This window comes from Myodes glareolus, chromosome 13 (assembly GCF_982192425.1).
Source record: "Myodes glareolus chromosome 13, mMyoGla1.1, whole genome shotgun sequence".
Taxonomy (NCBI): Eukaryota; Metazoa; Chordata; class Mammalia; order Rodentia; family Cricetidae; genus Myodes; species Myodes glareolus.
The window spans coordinates 63,265,093-63,285,135 of record NC_142038.1 but is presented as its reverse complement, the minus strand read 5'-3'; the positions used below and the strand labels follow the sequence as shown (position 1 = coordinate 63,285,135).

General features: G+C 41.2%; 2 protein-coding genes across 8 annotated transcripts; one reads left to right on the top strand and one right to left on the bottom strand.

Annotated features, from left to right (window-relative positions):
• The first annotated feature begins 223 nt into the window (after nt 1-223).
• Znf397 (zinc finger protein 397) lies at nt 224-19,757 on the top strand. Of its 5 annotated transcripts, XR_015734731.1 has the most exons (6): nt 224-439; nt 1,796-2,271; nt 2,484-2,625; nt 5,146-5,658; nt 10,601-10,729; nt 16,706-19,757. XR_015734731.1 is itself a non-coding variant. In XM_087896225.1 (5 exons), the coding sequence occupies exons 2-5, from the start codon at nt 1,858-1,860 to the stop codon at nt 10,651-10,653; spliced, it is 1,122 nt and encodes a 373-aa protein (XP_087752351.1). In that variant the 5' UTR covers nt 224-439; nt 1,796-1,857; the 3' UTR covers nt 10,654-11,678. The 5 variants fall into 5 exon arrangements, 4 of the variants coding, with proteins under 4 accessions (XP_087752351.1, XP_048298580.2, XP_048298577.2 ...); XM_087896225.1 differs by lacking the exon at nt 16,706-19,757 and having other exon boundaries at nt 10,601-11,678; XM_048442623.3 differs by lacking the exons at nt 10,601-10,729; nt 16,706-19,757 and having other exon boundaries at nt 226-409; nt 5,146-6,817.
• Zscan30 (zinc finger and SCAN domain containing 30) lies at nt 8,189-17,039 on the bottom strand. 3 transcript variants are annotated; one of them, XM_085700056.2, is made up of 4 exons: nt 16,635-17,039; nt 16,181-16,340; nt 12,179-12,457; nt 8,189-11,270 (listed from the first exon to the last, which is right to left on the bottom strand). In XM_085700056.2, exons 1-4 carry the CDS (start codon nt 17,037-17,039, stop codon nt 11,137-11,139), a joined length of 978 nt encoding a protein of 325 aa, XP_085556182.2. In that variant the 3' UTR covers nt 8,189-11,136. The 3 variants fall into 3 exon arrangements, with proteins under 3 accessions (XP_085556182.2, XP_085556181.2, XP_085556183.2); XM_085700055.2 differs by having other exon boundaries at nt 8,189-12,457; XM_085700057.2 differs by lacking the exons at nt 8,189-11,270; nt 12,179-12,457 and having other exon boundaries at nt 16,210-16,340; nt 16,628-17,039.
• Nucleotides 19,758-20,043: the final 286 nt, after the last annotated feature.

Below are 20,043 nucleotides of genomic sequence, written 5' to 3'. Positions count from 1 at the left end.
GCATTCACCCATAAGTTTACTCTTGTCAGAGATCCCGGAAAACCGCTGTCATGGCAGGAAAACATGAATAGGGAACGGGGAAACAGGGAGAGTGAGAAGGGACTGACGGGACAATGGATCTGGCGGGTGGAGGCCGGAGAAAGACCTCCATGTGGGCGGGGCCTGCACGCGAGCGGAAGGGGCGGGACAGACGGAGTCAGCCGCGCGCGAGCGGAAGGGGCGGGGACGCGCAGCGGGTCTATTGTGGCTGCTGTGCGCCGCCAGGGCTGCTCCCGAGCGGGCGCGAGGTCGGAGGAGAGGCTGTGCACGTCCCATTGAGGCCCTCGACCGCTGCTTTCCGCGGGACTGCCCGGTGGTGCCCCTAAGGCCCGCGCTGACGCTGTGCTGTAACCCGGAAGCGAAAAGCAGGGTGAGAGCTGCGGGCTGCCGAGGAAGCCAGGTTTGTGGCGGGTGTTTGGTTAGCCTGGACGGCGAGCGGCGGTGTCTTCGGAACCGAGGTGCAGTGAGAGAGCCCCGGGCGACCGGGCGTGAAGGCCGCGGCAGGCAGTGAGGGGAAGGGAGTTTCAGGCTGAGTTAATGGGTGGCCCGTGCTCCGTTACCGGTAGGGGACGGGAGTGGTGTGACTTAAGCTACTTGTCAGGGGTCGGATCCTCTGGTGGGCATGGGGCTGGGTTGATGTGTAAGCTGGGAGACAGGACGGTGCGCTCGCTGCCTCCGTCCCGTGGGGAGGGGGCTCAGGGCCGGGTTTTAACAATTAAAGGACATACAGGACTCTGCATATACCCGCTCACATCATGTCATGTTCGTTCCATAGCCCCAAATCTAGGGCGTGATTACTACTATATTTCGATTGAATTTAGAATACTCAGCTTTTGCGGACTTAAATTGACTTTTTGCATCCATAATAGCATGTTTTTTAACCCAAGTCAAGTATTTTACAGCTACTGAAATCCTCACTAAATTCATTCATAAGCCAAACCTTTCTATAATACTAGCTCAAAACAAAGCCCACACACAGTAAGTTCCTCCACATTCGCTGAAAACTTCAGTATACTAGTGGAACCAAACGGCAAGTATACAGCAATATTTTATTTAAACAAACTCATGTTTAATGCAAATTTTTAAATATTGCTACCTTAAATATACACCAACACTACGTGCTATAAAAAAACAATAACTAAAAAGATAATTAGGCTAGCATTATATTCTGCCAAACGCTGGGCATAATGTTACATGCCTTTAATCATAGCACTGCAGAGGCAGGAGGATCTGTGAGTTCAAGAGCACCCCAATGTACATATCAGGTTCCAGGACTACATAGACCCTGTCTCAAAAAAGGGGGGAAAATCTGCCAAAGGTTTCTGAATCTGAAACCTGTATTTTATTAAAATTTTCTATGACTGGGGATGTAGCCCTGTGATAGAATGCTGTCTCACATGGCGAAGGGCCTGAGTTCAAGTCCCAGCACTGTTGAAGGGGGACAAGGATGCAGCTTAGTAGACTGTGAGTTTATTACCAGCACTGAAAAGAGTTCTGCTTTATATATGGAGTAAAGAATTTAATCAGGACTGAAACATGATTGAAAAGGAAATAATCTCACAATGTAATTCATATTAATATTGCAGTCTTACACTTCTAAACATTTTTTTCTGTAATTAGGAGTTCTACACAGTAGGGGTATGATCTTAATTCTTTGTCGAGTTATTTAGTTTAAGCCTGTTTCCTTTAAATATTACAGGTTTTTAGAGATTTTTCTTTCTATGCTGTAAGTTAATAGTGTTTTCATATCTTGTAGGATCCTCCCCCAAGCACAAAGCTCAGTTATACTAAGGTTTTTATAAGCTGTTTCAGCCCAGAATGGCTATGGAATCCAGAGCAATTTCAACTTTAAAACCTCAGGATCATCAAGAAGAAGAATTAATACTAGTAAAAATAGAAGATAGCTTTTCTTGGAATCAGAACTGTAAACAGAATGGAAGCACCCAATCTTGCCAAGAATTGTTTCGCCAGCAGTTCAGGAAGTTTTGCTATCATGAAACACCCGGGCCCCGAGAGGCTCTGTGCCGACTCCAGGAACTTTGCCATCAGTGGCTGATGCCAGAGCTGCACACAAAGGAGCAGATCCTCGAACTGCTAGTGCTGGAGCAGTTCCTGAGCATCTTACCTGAGGAGCTGAGGGTATGGGTCCAACAGCATGGCCCAGGAAGTGGTGAGGAAGCTGTGAGTCTGCTGGAGGATCTGGAGAAAGAGTTTGATGATCCAGGGCAGCAGGTGGGAACAGAGATACGATGGGTTTTTTTTGGGGGGGAGGGGGGGAATGCAACCTAGATTATGTAGTATCTTATCTGGTTAAAATTCTCTCAGGAACCACAACCTTAATATAACAATAGCACATACCTATCTCTACCACCCCTCCTTCATCTGTGACAGTGACCTCATTAACCTGTTCAAGATTTTTACTAATCATATTTTACTGGTTTCAGGTCCCAGATAGTCCACAAGGACCATCAGTGTCATGGAAAGATTTGACATATCTCAGAGAATCTCAGGATTCCACAAGCATCCAAGTCCGGCCTTTGAAAACACAGCTGAAATCCTGGAAACCTTGCCCTTCCTCTAAAAGTGGTAAGAAGAGAAATTTTATCCTCAGATTTATGTAAGTTAGGCCTCTGGTTTTGAAAATGCAGACTTACATTTATAAACGTGTTGCATGTGAATATCACTTGTATTTATCAAAACCAGAGGTGCTCACTTCAGCAGCTGTGTATTCAGTGACCCCCTTGTATCTTCCTTGTATGACCCTGTCATTGATTCACTTAATCGTTTTATAACTTTGAAGACTGCTAAAAATGTCTATTACTGTGGTAGATAAGTTTTCATCTTCAAGTAACTTTGAGGCCTCCGTGAGTGGTTCCCACAGAGAAAAGCAGATGCAGCCTAGTGCAGTAAATTATGGAATGCATGTAGGCACTGTGTGGGTACTGTGGCAGCACATTAGTGACACCAGACCTACTGTGAGATTCAAGGAGGGTTGAAGAGTTGGCTACTCTTGCAGGGGATATGAGTTCATGGCAGCTTACAACCAACTGTCTAACTCCAGATCTCACACCCTTTACTGACCCCTCTGGCACCATATGTGCACTTGGTACATAACATACATACCAGCAAAACACCCATACACATAAAATAATAAAATAAATCTTCAACAAAATTAAATATTTAAGGAATACTTTCTGGAGGAAGAAACATCTAAGCTGTAATTTGAACTAGAATAGAGAAAGCCAGGTAAATAGGTAATTAAAGCCATTAAGGTAAGAATACAAAGCATTATGGAAATTATAAGTACTTTGACTGGAGAATTGATAAGGGAAGGTATAATGAAAGAAAATCTAAAGGAGAAAATGAGGCACAGTTGTTACAGTCTTTATGTCACACTGGTCCAGATCCTGTGTGTAAAGGGTGCAGCTGAAGGGTAGTGGACAAGGAAGTGTAGTTTAGAACTCAGCTGCAGAGTATAGAAATGATTTGAGAAAGGCAAGACTAGAAGCTTATTAGACACTTGGCATCCAAGAGGCTATAGTGAATGATGAAACCTGTGCTACTCTGAGGCATAGAGAAGATTAAAGCTGAATCTTATTCCTCAGCATTCAAAGTGCATTACAGTAGATGATCATCATTAAAAGCAGATCGTGAATGAGAATAATCTGAATGTGATCAAGTTTCAGTCTTGAACGACGTGGTTAATAATGGTACTGTTTGTAAAAGAAAAAAAAACCTGATGTATTTGATATGGTGCATTTGGGTATAAATATAAGCAAAAATTCAATATGACAGTCTCAAGGTAGAACTGAAGATCTGAGAAGACATAAGCCTAAGTGCAAATACTAACTGAAATCCAGGGTAGAGAGTTTCAACAGTGAAGATACAGAAAACTCAGGGTAGACTCTGAAGGAGTATAGTTTCCAAGTGACTAGCCCTAAAATCTAAAACAACAGGGAGAGAAGGAGGGGCACTCACATTTTTAATTCCAGCCTTTAGATGACTGTAGGGTTGCCCTTGGTTGGAGGCCAGCCTGCTCTGTAGATTGAAACCCTGTCTCAAGAAGAAAACTAGAACAATGGGAGGTGTGGCTCTCAGTAAGATCCAAAAGTACCCATTCAGTTATACAGTTATGATGTGGTGACCTTGACAGGACTGCTGCCAAGGAGCAGTAGAGTTCAAGAGAAAGGCAGACTAGAGACCAGACTGCAGAATGGCAATGATTCTAGACAAACCGTTTCAAGAAATTTTACTGTAAATGTGAGGCCACTCAACAGATACATAGGCAGAAAGCTTGGTTTTTAAGGAGGGCGGGAGTGACTTGAGCTTAAGCTAGTAAGTGGGATTGTCTTAGGTTTCTTTTGGGTTTTATGGTAAGATATCCTGGCTGAAGCAACTTAAGGGGAAAATGGTTTATTTTACCTCATGATTACAGATTATATTTCATTGTTGAAGGACAGTCAAGACAGCAAGAACTTGAAGCAGCTAGTCACATCCACAGTAAAGAGCAGGGAAAGGATGAACACATGCATGCTGCTGCTATACTCTTTTTCTCCACTCTTACACAGTCCAGGACCCATGTCCAGAAATGATACACTCCACAATGTGCTGGGCCTTTTCACATTAATTAACATAAGACATCTCCCCCAGACATGCCCACAAGCCAACCTGATTAGACAGCCTCACTGAGACATTCTTCCCAGGTGACCCTAATCATTATGGGAAGTCAATTTAGAAAGAGACTGAAAATAGTAGAAAAGTAATGAGCAATTGTCCAGCTGATGTCTTGAAAGAAAAGATGAAAGTTAAAGGAAGATGTAGGCTTTAGCACTGGGAAAGAGAAAAGACCCTAGGGAACAGTGACATCTTTCTAAGTGGACCCTTAGAAGGGTCTATTTTACCTTACATAAAAAGTAACTTAAGTTAGCCATAGAGGAGATGACATATAATCCCAACTACTTGGAAAGTTGGATAGGAAGAATCCTTTGAGACCAGAAGTGTCAGGCTAACCTGTGGAACACAGGAAGACTTGAGAGTAGCTGAAGCAATGTAAATTCTGGAGTTTTACTAACTTTATTTTGTTTTGTTTTGCTTTTACCATGTCAGATTCTAAGAATAATGAAACAACAGCAGAAGATGACATTTCAGAAGAAAAATCCCCGGGACTCTGTTGGGAGCCTCCACTTAGAGGTGTTAGTGAGCACAAAGGCAGTCTAGAGTGGCAGCAGAGAAGCTCCCCTCTCCATAGGGGTAGCTTTAGTCAGGTGATCTTCACACACAAATCCTTATCAAAGAGAGATCATGATGAATCTCAAAGATGCTTAATTCTAAGTGCCAACTCTGTAACATGTCAGAAAGTTTCTCCAGAAGAGAGACCTTACAGATGTGATGTGTGTGGGCACAGTTTTAAACAGCATTTCTCTCTGACACAGCATCAGAGAATCCATACTGGAGAAAAGCCCTATAAATGCAATCAGTGTGGGAAGGCCTTTAGCTTGAGGTCATATCTCATTATTCATCAGAAAATCCATAGTGGTGAAAAAGCTTATGAATGTAATGAATGTGGAAAAGCCTTCAATCAGAGCTCAGCCCTCACTAGACATCGGAAAATTCATACAGGTGAGAAAGCTTGTAAATGCAATGAGTGTGGCAAAGCATTCAGTCAAAGCTCTTATCTAATTATACATCAGAGAATTCACACTGGCGAGAAACCCTATGAGTGTAATGAGTGTGGGAAAACCTTCAGCCAGAGCTCAAAGCTTATTAGACACCAGCGAATTCATACAGGAGAGAGACCCTATGAGTGCAGTGAATGTGGAAAAGCTTTCAAGCAGAGCTCAGAGCTGATCACCCATCAGAGGATACACAGCGGAGAGAAACCCTATGAATGCAGGGAGTGTGGAAAAGCCTTCAGTCTGAACTCAAACCTCATCAGACATCAGAGAATTCACAGTGGAGAAGAACCCTACCAGTGTAATGACTGTGGCAAGACCTTCAAAAGGAGCTCAGCCCTTGTTCAGCACCAGAGAATCCATTCTGGGGATGAAGCTTATATATGTAATGAATGTGGGAAGGCTTTTAGGCACAGATCAGTGTTGATGCGCCATCAGAGAGTCCACGCTGTTAAGTAACTTAATACAGTGATTCATAAATAGTATATTTTTCTCTATATTAGCCAGAACATTGACTTTGGAACAGGATTCCACAAAGGTAGTTTTTAAAAAACAAACGGTCTTTAGTCAGTCTAACTTGCTATGTGCAGCACTTCCCGATGCTACTGCGAATTTTCTTTGAAACTTCCTGTGATTGACCAGAGCAAGATAAAGGACCATTCCTTTGAGCTTTGCTCTTAACATTAGGAATACTCAGGAAAATAAAAAAAAAGTAACGTAATATTGAGACCTCATTTTCTATGAGAACATCATGGGAAAAGGCTTCATCCTGTCTGTCACTACATCTGATTCTATCAGATAATATGGATGGCATGAGAGACTGCTTAAGAAATTCAAAAGTTGTTTACTCAGCAGTAGCCAATCAACAAGAAAAGTGAGCAAACAATTTCACTGATGATTTGTTGATCCCAAGACAGGCCCAAAATAAACTGAGCTTCAGAAGAAAAAGATACAAATTAGTTTAGACAACCTGAGGGCCCTGTCCATTTCCCACCCATATGCTGGGTATTGAACTTAGGGCCTCACATGCTAGGCAAGTGGTCAGTTCTGTTATTTTTTTTATACCTGCTTTGTGCCAGTGACTAGAAATAAAATGAAAAAAGATATTTCCACAGTCTAATGGCCATTACCAGTCAGGTAATGACACTTTAGTATGGTCATCTATTACAACCTTTAGGGGTGGAGTTCGGGTTTCTCTGTGTAGCCTTGGCTGTCCTGGAACTCACTCTGTAGACCATGCTGACTGGCCTTGAACTCAGAAATCTGCCTGCCTCTGCCACTGCATCTAAAGTGCTAGGAGTAAAGGTGTGTGCCACCACTGCCCTGCACTTTCCCTATTTCCTTCTTGTGAAGAACTCTGGATAAAGGATACTGAAATGACATGAAAAATGAGTTAACTAGGAAGGAAGGAAGGCCAGGTTACAATGAAAGAGGTTGTTTTGTTTGTTTAACACTAGGAACAAAATATGGAACATTACCTATTGAGTTCAAAATTGGCATCCTATCAGTGAGAAATATGATTACAGCCAGACTCTCAAGCACTGCATGTGAGTCTATGAAGTTTCTATTAATAAATTAGTAAAAACCTAGAGTCCTTGGTCAGTGTGACCTAATGGTAAGGGCTAATCAGTAGTTTCTCGGCACAACCTGAGACAATGTTTAAACTTCTACAGAGAATCCAATATATAAGAGAACAGCCTAGATGCAGATTCTTTGGGTTCTTTACACAATATTGGAGTTGCTGCATTAAAAGATGCCATAGCAACTGTTTCTAATGCTGCCGTTTCTCCACCTAAGCACAATTTGCCTTGCGCAAGTGCTCAAAAATTCTCCGTTTCTGGGTCTTTGGCTTTTTCTCCAATTACCCTGCACATATTTTGTCTTATGTCAGCAATATTTAGCAGTATCCTGAAAATTTTAAGGGCAATGCTAGAGCAGTATAGATGCTGATTTTGGTGGGCCTTGCAATGCTAGAGCAGTATAGATGCTGATTTTGGTGGGCCTTGCCCTCTTCTGAGGAGCCCCGCAGGAAGAGTATCCTAATGCTGGTGCATGGTGCAACGTGGAAAGCTGATCAGCTCGAGAAGCCTTGTCATCCCTGCAGTCTCAACAGTGAGACAAAAGGCATACCTAGTCAGTTTGAGCTACATGATGGGACCACCTCAAAAACACTGGGTAAAAAAGTCAATTCAAAGGCCTAATGGTTTGGAGGAATAATATACCTTAACAAAATCAAATCTATGTAGAAACAAAAATAATTTTTATAAGGATACAAAAGTAATGCTGTCTTGGACATTTATAGGTGAGTATGTACTAACCAATAGAAATGTAACAAACTAAATGCCTAATGTAGATGTTCAGTAGATAATGTTAGAAAAGGGAAAAATACCCTAGAGCTCTTACATAGGATCAGAAGGAAATGTAACGGGTATTTGCCAAGGGTTTTGTGTATGTGTTAGTCATTAGTACAAATCATATTTTACACGTAGGAGATGATGTTTATCATAGCCAAAAGGTCCAGAGTTTTAACTCAACTACAATATATACACTTTATACAATCCATGAAAAAGTCCCACTAACATTTAAATCACAGATGTGCTAGTGAACAATACACATATGTCCAGTCATAGAATTTACAGTCATATTGGATTTGTTTTCCATATAAAATTAACAAGAATTTGAACATACTAGGACTCTTGCTGCTAATGAACTGTGAATGCATTACCTCTGGCAATCAGTACCAAAAGCCTTCAGCACTGCATTGGACTTTGACATTCTATCCAGAAATATACTTAAGGATGACAATGCAGCCTTACAAGCTGTTAAAACATGTTAAGCATTCATGATATATTAAATACACATATACAACATGAACCCATGTAAAATATTATGCATTAAAAATAACAGACATATACAATGTCAAGATGTTATACTGGTTACTTCTAGGTGGTGAAATTACAGGTAATGTGCTATGTTCGTATTTAAAATCTATTTAAAATTTATGCAAAATCTAGCACTGCTTATAGAGGGAGGGGCAAGAGAATATAGTTCAGTTATAAAGCATAAATTTACCATGTGTAAGGCCCCAGGCTTAATTTCTAGATTCCTAGCCCTCGGCAGAGCAGGTAGTGAACAAAAGCCCAAAATAGTGAAAATAAGAACTTCCTTTCTAAGACATCCCTGTCTCAAGTTTTAACTAACTTAACTCTGATCTTTCATTGTTGATGAAATCAATGCAGACGTATTTTCATAATATTAAAAGAATCCCCTTCAAATTCTAAATTCCTGTGCAAGTTAACTTTCCTGCATAAAGATTTATGGCTCAGAGAAGCAAGTTGTAAGTATTTAAGAGCTCCTGTCATTAGTGCTTTCCCATGAGTTCAGCAGGCATAAACAAGTGAGCTCATCTGTATTCTCACGTTAGAGGAGCTGAAGATGATCTTACAGTCAGTGTCAGTCTTTATGAAATGAGTGGACACCAACAGCAGCTGAGAGGAAGTTCTGAAGGAAAACAGCCAGTGCCCTTCTATCTCTGCTCTGCTCTTCTTGCTCCAGGGCAGTCTGTAAAGCAGTGCTTGCCTCACATGGAACTTACCTTCCTCCCTCATGCCACAGCCTGCAACTAGATCTGAGAGGACTGAGTTTCCAAGTCATCTGACAGTGACCTAATAACCTACTTCTGTTTGTGAACCGCTGAAGAGGAAGTCACATCTTGGGCCAGCCTAAGCTTCATATGAAACCGTCTCAAAATTACCCAAAACATAGGACTAGAGAGATGGCTTAGAGCAGGTACTGCTTTTAAAGGGGACCAGAGTTCCATGTCCAGCACCCACACTGGGTGGTTTACCTCCTGTAACTCCACTCCAAGGGGATCCAGTGCCTGCTTCTGGCCTCTGTAGGCATTTGCATTCACATGCACATAATTTGAAAATGATGTCATACCAAAGGTCTCTCTCAGCACTTAGCACTGCTGAAGGAGGCTGTCTTGGTGGACTTTGTATATGTATGAATTGAAAAGGGTCTTGGTTTTTCACTCCAGTACTCCAGCAACTCAAGTCTGGCTGTCACAGCTCCATGTTGTTTCATTTAATCCAGGAACTAGAAACTTAAGTGTGCTACTTCCCTTTTTCTACACTCCTTCCTACCCTCCAGCCTAACTCCACTCCTATTGTGTTTTTACCTGAATGATTTAAAAGCAAAACTAAAATTTCAATTTTATTACAATACATTCCATTACATGCTGATACTAAGCAACTGGAGTGCATATTAAACAAAATATTAAAATTATAAAAAAAATTGTACTAGAGATTTTTACCAGAAATGTTAGGATTATAGAAAAACATTAGTAGGAAGTATTCAAAAGTTAACTTTGCTATGGGTAACAATTATGGATGATTGATACTTTTCAATGTTCGCAATTAGAAAAAGGGTTAAATGATACTAAAAACATTGACTAATTCGCTTGTCACCTATAAGAAAGAATTTACTGTCCACTTGAATTATCCCTTTAAGTCAGATCTTACATAATTGCACATCCTTTGGAAGTGAGAACCATATCCAATTTTATCTCCTCTATTCACAATAGCTGTTATTACCAAACCTTCAAAAATGGTGCATTTTCCTAAGTAAAAATTACCCTCAGCAATTGTGGGTTAATTAAAACTGCCAAATTAAAGTTTTGTAGAGTCTGAGAGATTGACTCAATGTGTATTTCCCTCAAGTGGCTTACCATCTGCAAACCTAACGCTGAGAGACTCCAGATTTCACTGTCCTCAGCTTCCAGTGTATGCCTGTTTCCTTGGTATACATGTCTGATTTTACATTAGAAACACTAGTTACCGTGCTAACTGAATACTTCCAGATCATAAAAGTCTTGTGATCTGAAACAGGTTATCCAACTCAGGCTATTACAAACTGCAAAAGAAACCAACATGGCTTCTAAACTGGAATCAAAGAAAATTCCAGCAGGAATTGAAGAACCAGGAATGTCTCCAGATCCTCTCTTCTCATCATTCCACGTATGTATTATATGAACTCTGCCTCTGTTCTGCCATTAGCCAGGCTAACTTCTGTATTTTAGGTCTCAAATGAGATATCACACCCAAGGAAATATTTAGTTAATTTGTAAACCAGGTAAAGCATCTCTGAATATCTTCCAACATTTATCTGGCAAAGTTATTGCCACACTCTTATCAGAATTACTTGATTAATAAATTTGTATATTCCATTAGCCCTTAATTTTGAGGGGACAGTGATCAAGTCTTTCTCCCAATGGTTAAGCCCAGGAGGTACCAATAAGGAAGTAGACAACAACAGGAAGCTCAGGGTTGAAAGAACTGGCAGTGGGGCAGACAGCTTCCATTCCTCAGATATTAGACCGATCCAGGACATGACATTCCATAGCCTCAATTCAACATTTCAGACTTCAGTAATTTAAAAAAATGCACTCCTGCCAGACAAAAACACTTTGGCTGGACAGTGATCTTTGCCATTTTATAAGGAGATCTTGCAGGATCCGCAGTAATGGACTCACATGAAGGTGCTCAATGACAGTTCTATCTGTAGTGGGGAATGGATGAAGAACATATTGGTGAGAGTCCTCATTCAGAAGTGGGTCAGTCTTTTTACCAGTCTTTGCAGACAAGATCTAGATAAAACTTCCAATATGTAAGCTGTTTGTGTGGATTTCTTAACAGGATTGAACTAGGCTGGAAAGAAAAAGTCTTGCTGTCAAGAAACTTATAATTTTTGTGGAATCTCCCCTTCAAAGTGAATTCCTTACATTTCATAATTACACAACTCTTACCCACAGAGTTGAACTCTGGTGTGTGCTCTCTGATGCTGCATAAGGCCTGACCTATGCCTAAATATTTTCCTACATTCATAGCATTCATAAGGTTTTTCCCCAGAGTGGGTTCTCTGGTGCTGGGTGAGGGCTGAGCTTTGATTAAAGGATTTTTCACATTCGTTACATTCGTAAGGTTTCTCACCAGTATGGATTCTTTCGTGTTCCCTAAGAACAGAACTTCTCCTAAAAGCCTTACCACATTCAGTACATGCATAGCCTTTGTCTCCACTGTGAATCTTCTTATGCTGAATGAGAGTGGAGCTCTGGCTGAAGGCTTTGCCACATTCTTCACAACCATAAGGTTTCTCTCCAGTATGAATTCTCCTGTGCCTAATGAGCCCTGAGCTGCCCCTGAAAGCTTTCCCACAGTCACAACATTTATAGGGTTTTTCACCACTGTGAATTCTCTGATGTCTAACAAGATCTGTTCTGAAACCAAAGGCTTTTCCACATTCTTTACATGCATAAGGTCTCTCTCCGGTATGACTTCTTTGATGTCTAATCAGCTTTGACCTATGGCAAAAAGCTTTCCCACAATCCAAACACTCATAGAGCAGTTTCCCTGTGTGAGTTCTGGACAGTACAGTACCGTGCAAGTTTAGACTGAGAATTCCTTCACCTTCATCACACTCGAAGGTATTCTGTTCTGTGGGGGGTTTCTTGTTAAAGCTTGCCAGACTGAAATAGCTTTCCTGGGAAGAAAGTGGACTCGTTTTGTTGCTTGCATCATCACTTCCTCTTTGCTTATTGTTGTCCAGACATCCCATAGTTTCTTCAACTATCTGTACTGGAGAAGAGTCCCTAGGAAGTCTTCCTGGAGATGCCATGGCCACTGATGTAACACGGTCAATAACTTCTTGCTTTGCTGTCAGTACTTTGTCAGTCACCATCTTGCTATCTAAAAATGTGAATAGGGTGTGTCATTCTTTTATGTTAAACCAAAGGAAAAGGGGAAGTGCTGCTTCTCAAGAGATGGCTTGGTGATTTTTTTCTTTGAGACATGGTTTCTCTGTGTAACAGCCCTAGCTGTCCCAGAACTAGCTCTGTAGACCAAGCTGGCCTTGAACTCACAAAGACCTGGCTGGTTTGGTGATTTAAGAGGGCATACTCTTGGAGAGGACCCTGATTTAGTTCCCAGTACCCACCTGGTGGCTCATAACCATCTCTGACTCCAGTTCCAGGAGATACAGCACCCTCTTCTGGCCTCTGTGGGGACCAGGCATGCAGGTAGTGCATATGCAAACATGCAGGCAGACACTAATACGTTTAAAAAAAAAATACCAGGGCTGGACATACAGCCCAGTGATTTTATAGTGCTTGCAAACACAAGGTCCTGGGTTTAATCTCCAGGACTGGGGAAGGGATATGGGTGGGAGAATGACAATTCCCTATATAGAACTCGAGAGTAAAATGGACAAAGAACATAAGTAAGTATTGGAGACGTTGACGATTGAATAAGAAAACAATACTTAGAGTTGATAAACAGTAATACCAGTCATAAACCAGAAAGGGAAGAGATGATTCTAGGTTAGATAACATAAAAAAGGAGAAGAGGTTATACAGAATCAGGAATAATATGTCTTAAGAGTTGTAGATCAGCAGTACATCTAACAAAGTAGGAGGGCATGTGATAATATAAAATGTTTGGGGGATAGATAAATATTGGACACAGGGAGGTGGGCAGGGAATAGAAAGCAAGATAGCATTTGCAAATTCTGGCAGGTTCCAAATAGGGCAAATCAATATAAGCAATAGAAAAAGACACAAAGCATTTAGAAAGAAATAACAGTTATAGTGACACTTATTCAAGGTGGTGCTTATCTTTAAAAAGTTATGGAAAAAGGCTAGGTGGTGGCATACACCTTAAATCCCAGTGTGCAGGAGACAAAGACAAATAGATCTTTGAGTTTGAGGCCAGCCTCGTTTACATTCTGAGTTCCAGGCCAGCCAGGGTTATATACTGAGACCCTGTCTCAAAAAAAATACATAAATAAAATGCCCATCAAAACACTAGTATATAATAAAGACATAAAAATAGTGCACTTGATGGGTATAGTGGTGCACGCCTGTAGTCCTAGTATTCAAGAAGCAGAGACAAGTGGATTTCTGTGAGTTTCGGGCAAGTCTGGTTGGTAGACACACTGTGTTCCAAGACATCCAAAACTACTTAGTGAGACCCTGTCTTGAAAACAAAACAATAAAAATAAGTATTATTTTAAGTGAAATGATGTGACCAGGGAACATTTGCATAAATCAGAAAAACAATTTTTTCCCTGTTCCCAAAAAGACAGCAGGCATAATGGATAAGGGACACAGTAACCTTCTGTCCAAAAAGTACAGTCACATCCTAAAGTACTAAGAGCAAGAGCTTCAACCAATGATACAATAAAGGAAATTAGACTCTGTCAAGACCTTAATAAAACTAAGTAGAGGGCCAAGTGTGGCATACACCTTTTAATTCCAACACTCAGGAGGCAGAGGCACAGGCCTTGTCTACATATTGAGTATCAGGTTCAGGACAGTCAAGGCTATGTAGCAAGACTCTCAAAAAAACCAAGACAGTGATAGAAAGGGATGTGGGGGAGGGGTGGATATATCTGTTCTAAAAGATTTAGACATTGTTAGGTTTGCATGCTGTTTGTTCTCTAAAGCTTCTTTGTTGGGAGTTTGGTCCCCAGTATAGTGATGTAGCAACTGATGGAGCCTTTACGAGGGCAGGCCTACTAGGATGATTAAGATGTTTCTCATGGAAACTGAGAACTGGTTAGTTCTTGCAAGGACTGTTCTAAAAACCTGAGCTTAAGTTGGTGTCTCTGCTGTTGCTCTTATGTGATCACACGTTTCTGTCTGTACTCTCATAACCAATATCATGATAGATGTTACAGAAAGGACCCTAACCAGAAATGAGCCAATGAAGGTAACACAACCCTAAATTTCCAAATGTATGAGCAAATAAAGCAGTTTTCTTTATAATGCTAACTGCTTAAGGTATCTCATTATACTGATTAAAAACTAATACAGATTCTGGGCTGTGGTGGTACATGTCTTTAATCCCAGCACTTGGGAGGCAGAGGCAAGTGAATCTGTGTTTGAAGCCAGCCTGGTCTACAGAGTGAGTTACAGGACAGCCAAGGCTACAGAGAGAAACCATGTCTCAAAAATAAATAAATAAATAAATAAATAAATAAATAAATAAATAAATATCTTTATCAAACAACAACAAAAAACTAATACAGACAATCTATTAGTAGATAGTTCCCCATAAGGCAATATGATAAGACCATTTTTTAAATGCATTTGAATGTGTAAGGTTGAGTGGGTGTTTCTAAAGTAACCTCAGTAGATAACTTACATGATTCCTTTGGTGAACTGCCAAGGTCTAAGGTCAGGCCTTCAGGCTTCTGTCCTCTTATATCTAATTCTATCAGCATACAACACATTTACCTCTTAGGGTGGACTCATACTAGCCAACCTCTTGTAACTATATAATATAACTGTAATAAGAATAATGTAAATTACATAGATTTGACTGAATAAGGCATTCTCTTAATAATTAAGCTTCATAGGACTGTAACAAGATTGCTTGGTGAAAATGAAATCAGAGGCAGATGTAACAGGCATCAGCTACCTGGGATGGCTGATATCTATATGGATGTTGTCAATAACGTAAAAGTCCTTTTGGCTCTTATCCTTGGCATCTCTGATACTTTGATTTATTGCCTCCTTATTTCAAATCTATCATTGTCCTATCTATAATACTGGCATTATGCTAGCATGTATGTTTTATCAGTTGAGGGAGTTAGAAGGACAGTGAGGAAGATCTTTCTGTTCATTCCTAGAGCATGCAGGACACCCAACAACAAACACTTTAATACATTTCAAAGAAACTGTCCACCTTGGCAGCTTCCCAGAAAATTTTATGCTAAGTCAAATTTCCTGGCAGGCTTTTAGTACCCTAAAGGTGGTTTCTACTGGATCTAGCCTGCTGAGCATTTCAGAGCACATCTCTTCCTCTGTCTGTGACTGTACCTCTCTAACAAGATCAGATGTCAGCCCTAGCAGGAGCAGATGAAACATGGCACCTCTCACACGTGTGTTCTTCTGAGGACTTCCCACCTTAGTCCTGTATGTTCTAGAGTGTGACTTTTAGTGAGACTACATAGTGATCAATGCTCTGTTACTTTTCTTCTTGAGACCATCTCGTTGTGTAGTCCAGGCTGGCCTGGGTCACGCAGCCCTCCTACCTCTCAGCCTTTCAAGTCGGTCCTGGTATTATAGGTGTATGCCACAACATCTGGCTTGCAGTTTACAATCTGTAATATTACGTTTTCCCTTTTCCAAGTTATTATGAGACTTTAGTCACTGACAGTATTCTTGTCCTTCTTAGATACTTCCTTATAAGTGTGACAAAAAATACTTTTGAAAACAGCATCAGGCTTGGAATATGGCATCAGAAAATCTTATGAAAGACTAATTATTAATCCAAATTTTAAAAATTATATTGAAATTTCAGATTCTAGGCTGAGCCAATAGAAGAATATTTCAAAGTCAGCAGGATTTTCCACAATACTTAGTGACAGTAGAGATGACAGAAAGTCTTGGCACATTTGATAGTCCTCACCTTCATCCTCAACCCTAAATGGTAGGGTTGCCTCATCTCTCTCATGGAAAACCTGAGACTTCTGGAGTTCACTCCTGCAGTGGTCCTCCAAGGACTGCAGTGGGCTACTCAGAGGTTTCTGTGTTCCCATGAGTGTCATTTCTTGGCCAGCAGCTGTGTCCTAGAATAACAAGTACCAGCACTGTGACTAATGATATACAGGAGAATCACCCAACAGTGATGGACAAGGCAGAAGAGCCAGAAAACTCTTCAGATGACTAGAAAAAAAACAACACTACAGACCCCATGACTTGAACTAATGGGTGAATAATTAATTTACCAAGAGGCAGAAACTGGCTAAGTTCCCAAGAGCTGAGTCAGTGCTACTCATAATGGCTTCTCAAAAAACCCACACTAGATCAAAACCAACAACAACAACAACAACAACAACAAAAAAAAAACCCTTACCTCTTACCTGTTGTTTAGGTTCATCAAATTCTCTCTCCAGCTCCTCCAACAGGGTAACAGCCTCCTCTCCGTTTCCAGGTCTGTGCTCCTGCACCCAGGCCTGCAGCTCCATGGGCAGGATGGCCACAAACTGCTCCAGCACCAGCAGCTCCAGGATCTGCTCCTTGGAGCGCTCCTCTGGCCTCAGCCACTGCTGACAAAGCTTCTGCAGTTGCTTCAGAGCCTCCCGAGGCCCAGTGAAGTCAGAGTAGCCAAACTGTCTAAACTGCTGGCGGAAAACCTCCTGGCTCTGGAGGTTTCCCTGAAGACTGAAGTCCTGCCTCCAAACATTTTCTTCTTCAACTTTCACAAAGCTGAGTCTGTTTTGTCCTTTTGGAGCAGGACAGGCCAAGGCTGTGGCCTCTCTGAACATCCTGGGCAAGACAATCTGAAAAGACTACCTAGCTGAGGCAGAGAGGAGGTGGACAGTGTTCACATTACACAGGGAAAGCATATGCTCAGAATGTACCTACATGTTTATGGAGGACAGCCACTGGGTATACACCACTGGGGGTGGGGGGAGAGACTGGCCTGCAGAGTATGCAACTCGCTAGTTACTGTGCCTGTGTAGAAGACAGGCTAAATGATACATACAAATGATAACCTATAGATTATTCAAGATTGTTTTCAGAACATGTGACAAAATTTTAGTATAGCTGCAATCATGTGACCTTCAGTAATAACATTAGGGATAATAAAATAGTGCTCCTTAAGGACAATCATGATTTGTCCATTCTCCGAATGAGGCTTCTGAGGACCATAAGATGACCAAGGCACACAGCTAACGAACAGCAGAGCTGGACTTTGCATGCAAAGTATTTAGCCCTGTTACAGTCTCAGGAACTCATGGGCCAGGCAGCTGACAAGAGCTATTTTATTGGATTTCAGCAATACCACTGTGCAGTAAATACCATCCCTATGTTTTACAGATGAAGAAGTCAAACATCTTGAATTTGCCTGACATTCAATCACTAGCTGTTTTTATTCTGGAATGGACTGCCCAGATCAAGCTTGGTTGTTCTTGCAAATTAGTAATGACAGCAAAAATGTTTGGATGGGGTCACAGGAAATGTCCATGAATGCACAAAGAAGGGAAGATTATTCCTTACTGAAAGTCCCAGCAGAAAATTCCCTTCATTTTTTCACAAATACTTAAAAATCTACTGTGTGCTATGCAGACTGCTAAACAAGTCTCACGTTAAAGTTTTCTTCCAATGGCCTCTGAGTTCAGTGTGGAGTAACGACAGGTAAACAGCATGAAATCAGAGGGACGTAAACACAAAGAAAATACCGACTAAGACCAGAGAGAGGGGCCAGAAGAGGTAGGGAGAGCAGCCTGCAAGATAAATCTCAGAGGAATGTGATCTGAGTGACACAAATGGGTAAGAGGACATGGCCCACTGCAGAAGCTGACGGTGGCTTAGGGCTAGCAGACCAATGGCTGTCATCTCCAGGTATAGCTCAATTAGCCACAGAAGATGAACCCTATGAAAGATTCCGTCAAGATCTCCACGGCTTTAGTAAATGTCCCAGGTATTTGTATGCACCCACATTTAAAAGTCTATGCCAGACCCTGGAACACTAATGGATACTAAGAGAACACATACCTAAAGCAGAACAGCCAAATTATCCGTGGTCTGAGCCAAAGTCACAACATGGCTGGAATGTCTGTCTCCCAGGCAGAGTGGTATGCAGAAGAGACAGGACCACAGTCATTCAGGTGAGAGACTGTAATGGCTTGAGGAATAGGACCCAAGATACAGAAACTGAACAAGACTTAGAGACCTACTTGATAAAGGTTTGGAAGATAGAGGAGCCAAGACCAGGTATAGTTTCTCAAGCCTGTAATCCCAACATTTACTAGCCTGAGGCAAGACTGAATTCCAGGTAGCTCAGGCTACATAGTGGGTTCTAACCTACTGAGAATCTAAAGAAAGAGAATTCAGGTTTCTGGGCACCTCTAGTGGCTAGAAGATGATTGTGCCATATATTGAATTATTCAGTAAGAAAGTTAGGTCTGAGATACCTTCAAAGCAGCATTTCCTCTGTGCTGTGACAAATATTAACAGATGCTTCAGAAATAGCCAGGGATAAACAACATGCACACATACACAAAAAGCCAGGGATAAATAACATGTATGTGCACACCATATAAATAAATATATATGCATATACATATATGCAGTGAGTGTATAGATGTATGTGTGTATACATACATACACATAAATGTAAATACACACATATATTTTTATATATTTTAGTTTTGAGACAGGGTTTTACTATGTAGCTAGGGCTATTCTCAAAACTCACAATCCTCCTTACCTCTGCCTCTTAAACGCCTCCCAAACTCTTAAATTTTAGTACGAGAGAAATAATAACTACTTGTGTTCTTACTAAGTCAGTCAGGATTTAAGAAATTTCAGGGCTACATAGTGATACCTTGTCTCAAAGAGGGGTGGAAGGACAAGATGGCACAGTAGACACTTGCCACCAAGTCTGATGACCCAAGTTTGATACCTGGAACACAAAGAGTAAGAAAAGAACCCCTGAATGTTTTCCTCTGATCTATACACACACCTCAGAGAAATTCAAATGTAAGCAGAAATGCTGTGTGCCATGCTGTCAGATCTGTTTATGGTGCCACAGCCTTTGCCAGGGTTGCACACTGATGCATGCTCTTCACTTGGTGATCATGAGTCTGTTACTAGTCTCTAGCCTTTTGATTCCAGTGTTTGGTATATTACTCAGTTTTTGAAATGTCATGATTTATTTTTAATTATATGTGTGTGTGTGTGTGTGTGTGTGTGTGTGTGTGTATGTGTGTGTGTATGGGTTTGTGCTCATGTGTGCAGTTTCCACAGAGGCTAGAAAAGGATATTTGATTCCCTGGAGCTAGAGTTACAGGAAGTTGTCCACCAGCCAACATACATGCTAGAAACTGAACTCAAGTCTTCTGCAAGAGCAATATAAGCCCTGAGCCACCTCGTCAGCCCTCACACAATTGTACTGCAAGTCCTGTGCCTGAACACCTTGTCCTTCAGGTGCATGTGGCTGATGGGAGTTTATAATAATAAAGAATATGTTATGATTATCCTCCAGTTCCTTTCCAGTGTTCCCCATAAAATTAGTCCTAGCATTTCCCTTTACTGTCTCTCTTCATGTCCCACGTTCCCCAAGATTCCATACCTTCACTTTCCGCTAATATCCATCTGTTAGTCTACAATTTCTACCTGATTTCCGAGACCTAGTTGCCTACAGTTGCTCATTCTCATCATGAATTCTCCTGAAACTCTCGAAAGGACTTTAGATGCAGCATAAGTCATAGTATTATACCTCATAAAGTCATGGGGTAACCACCAAACTGATTCATGCCAGCT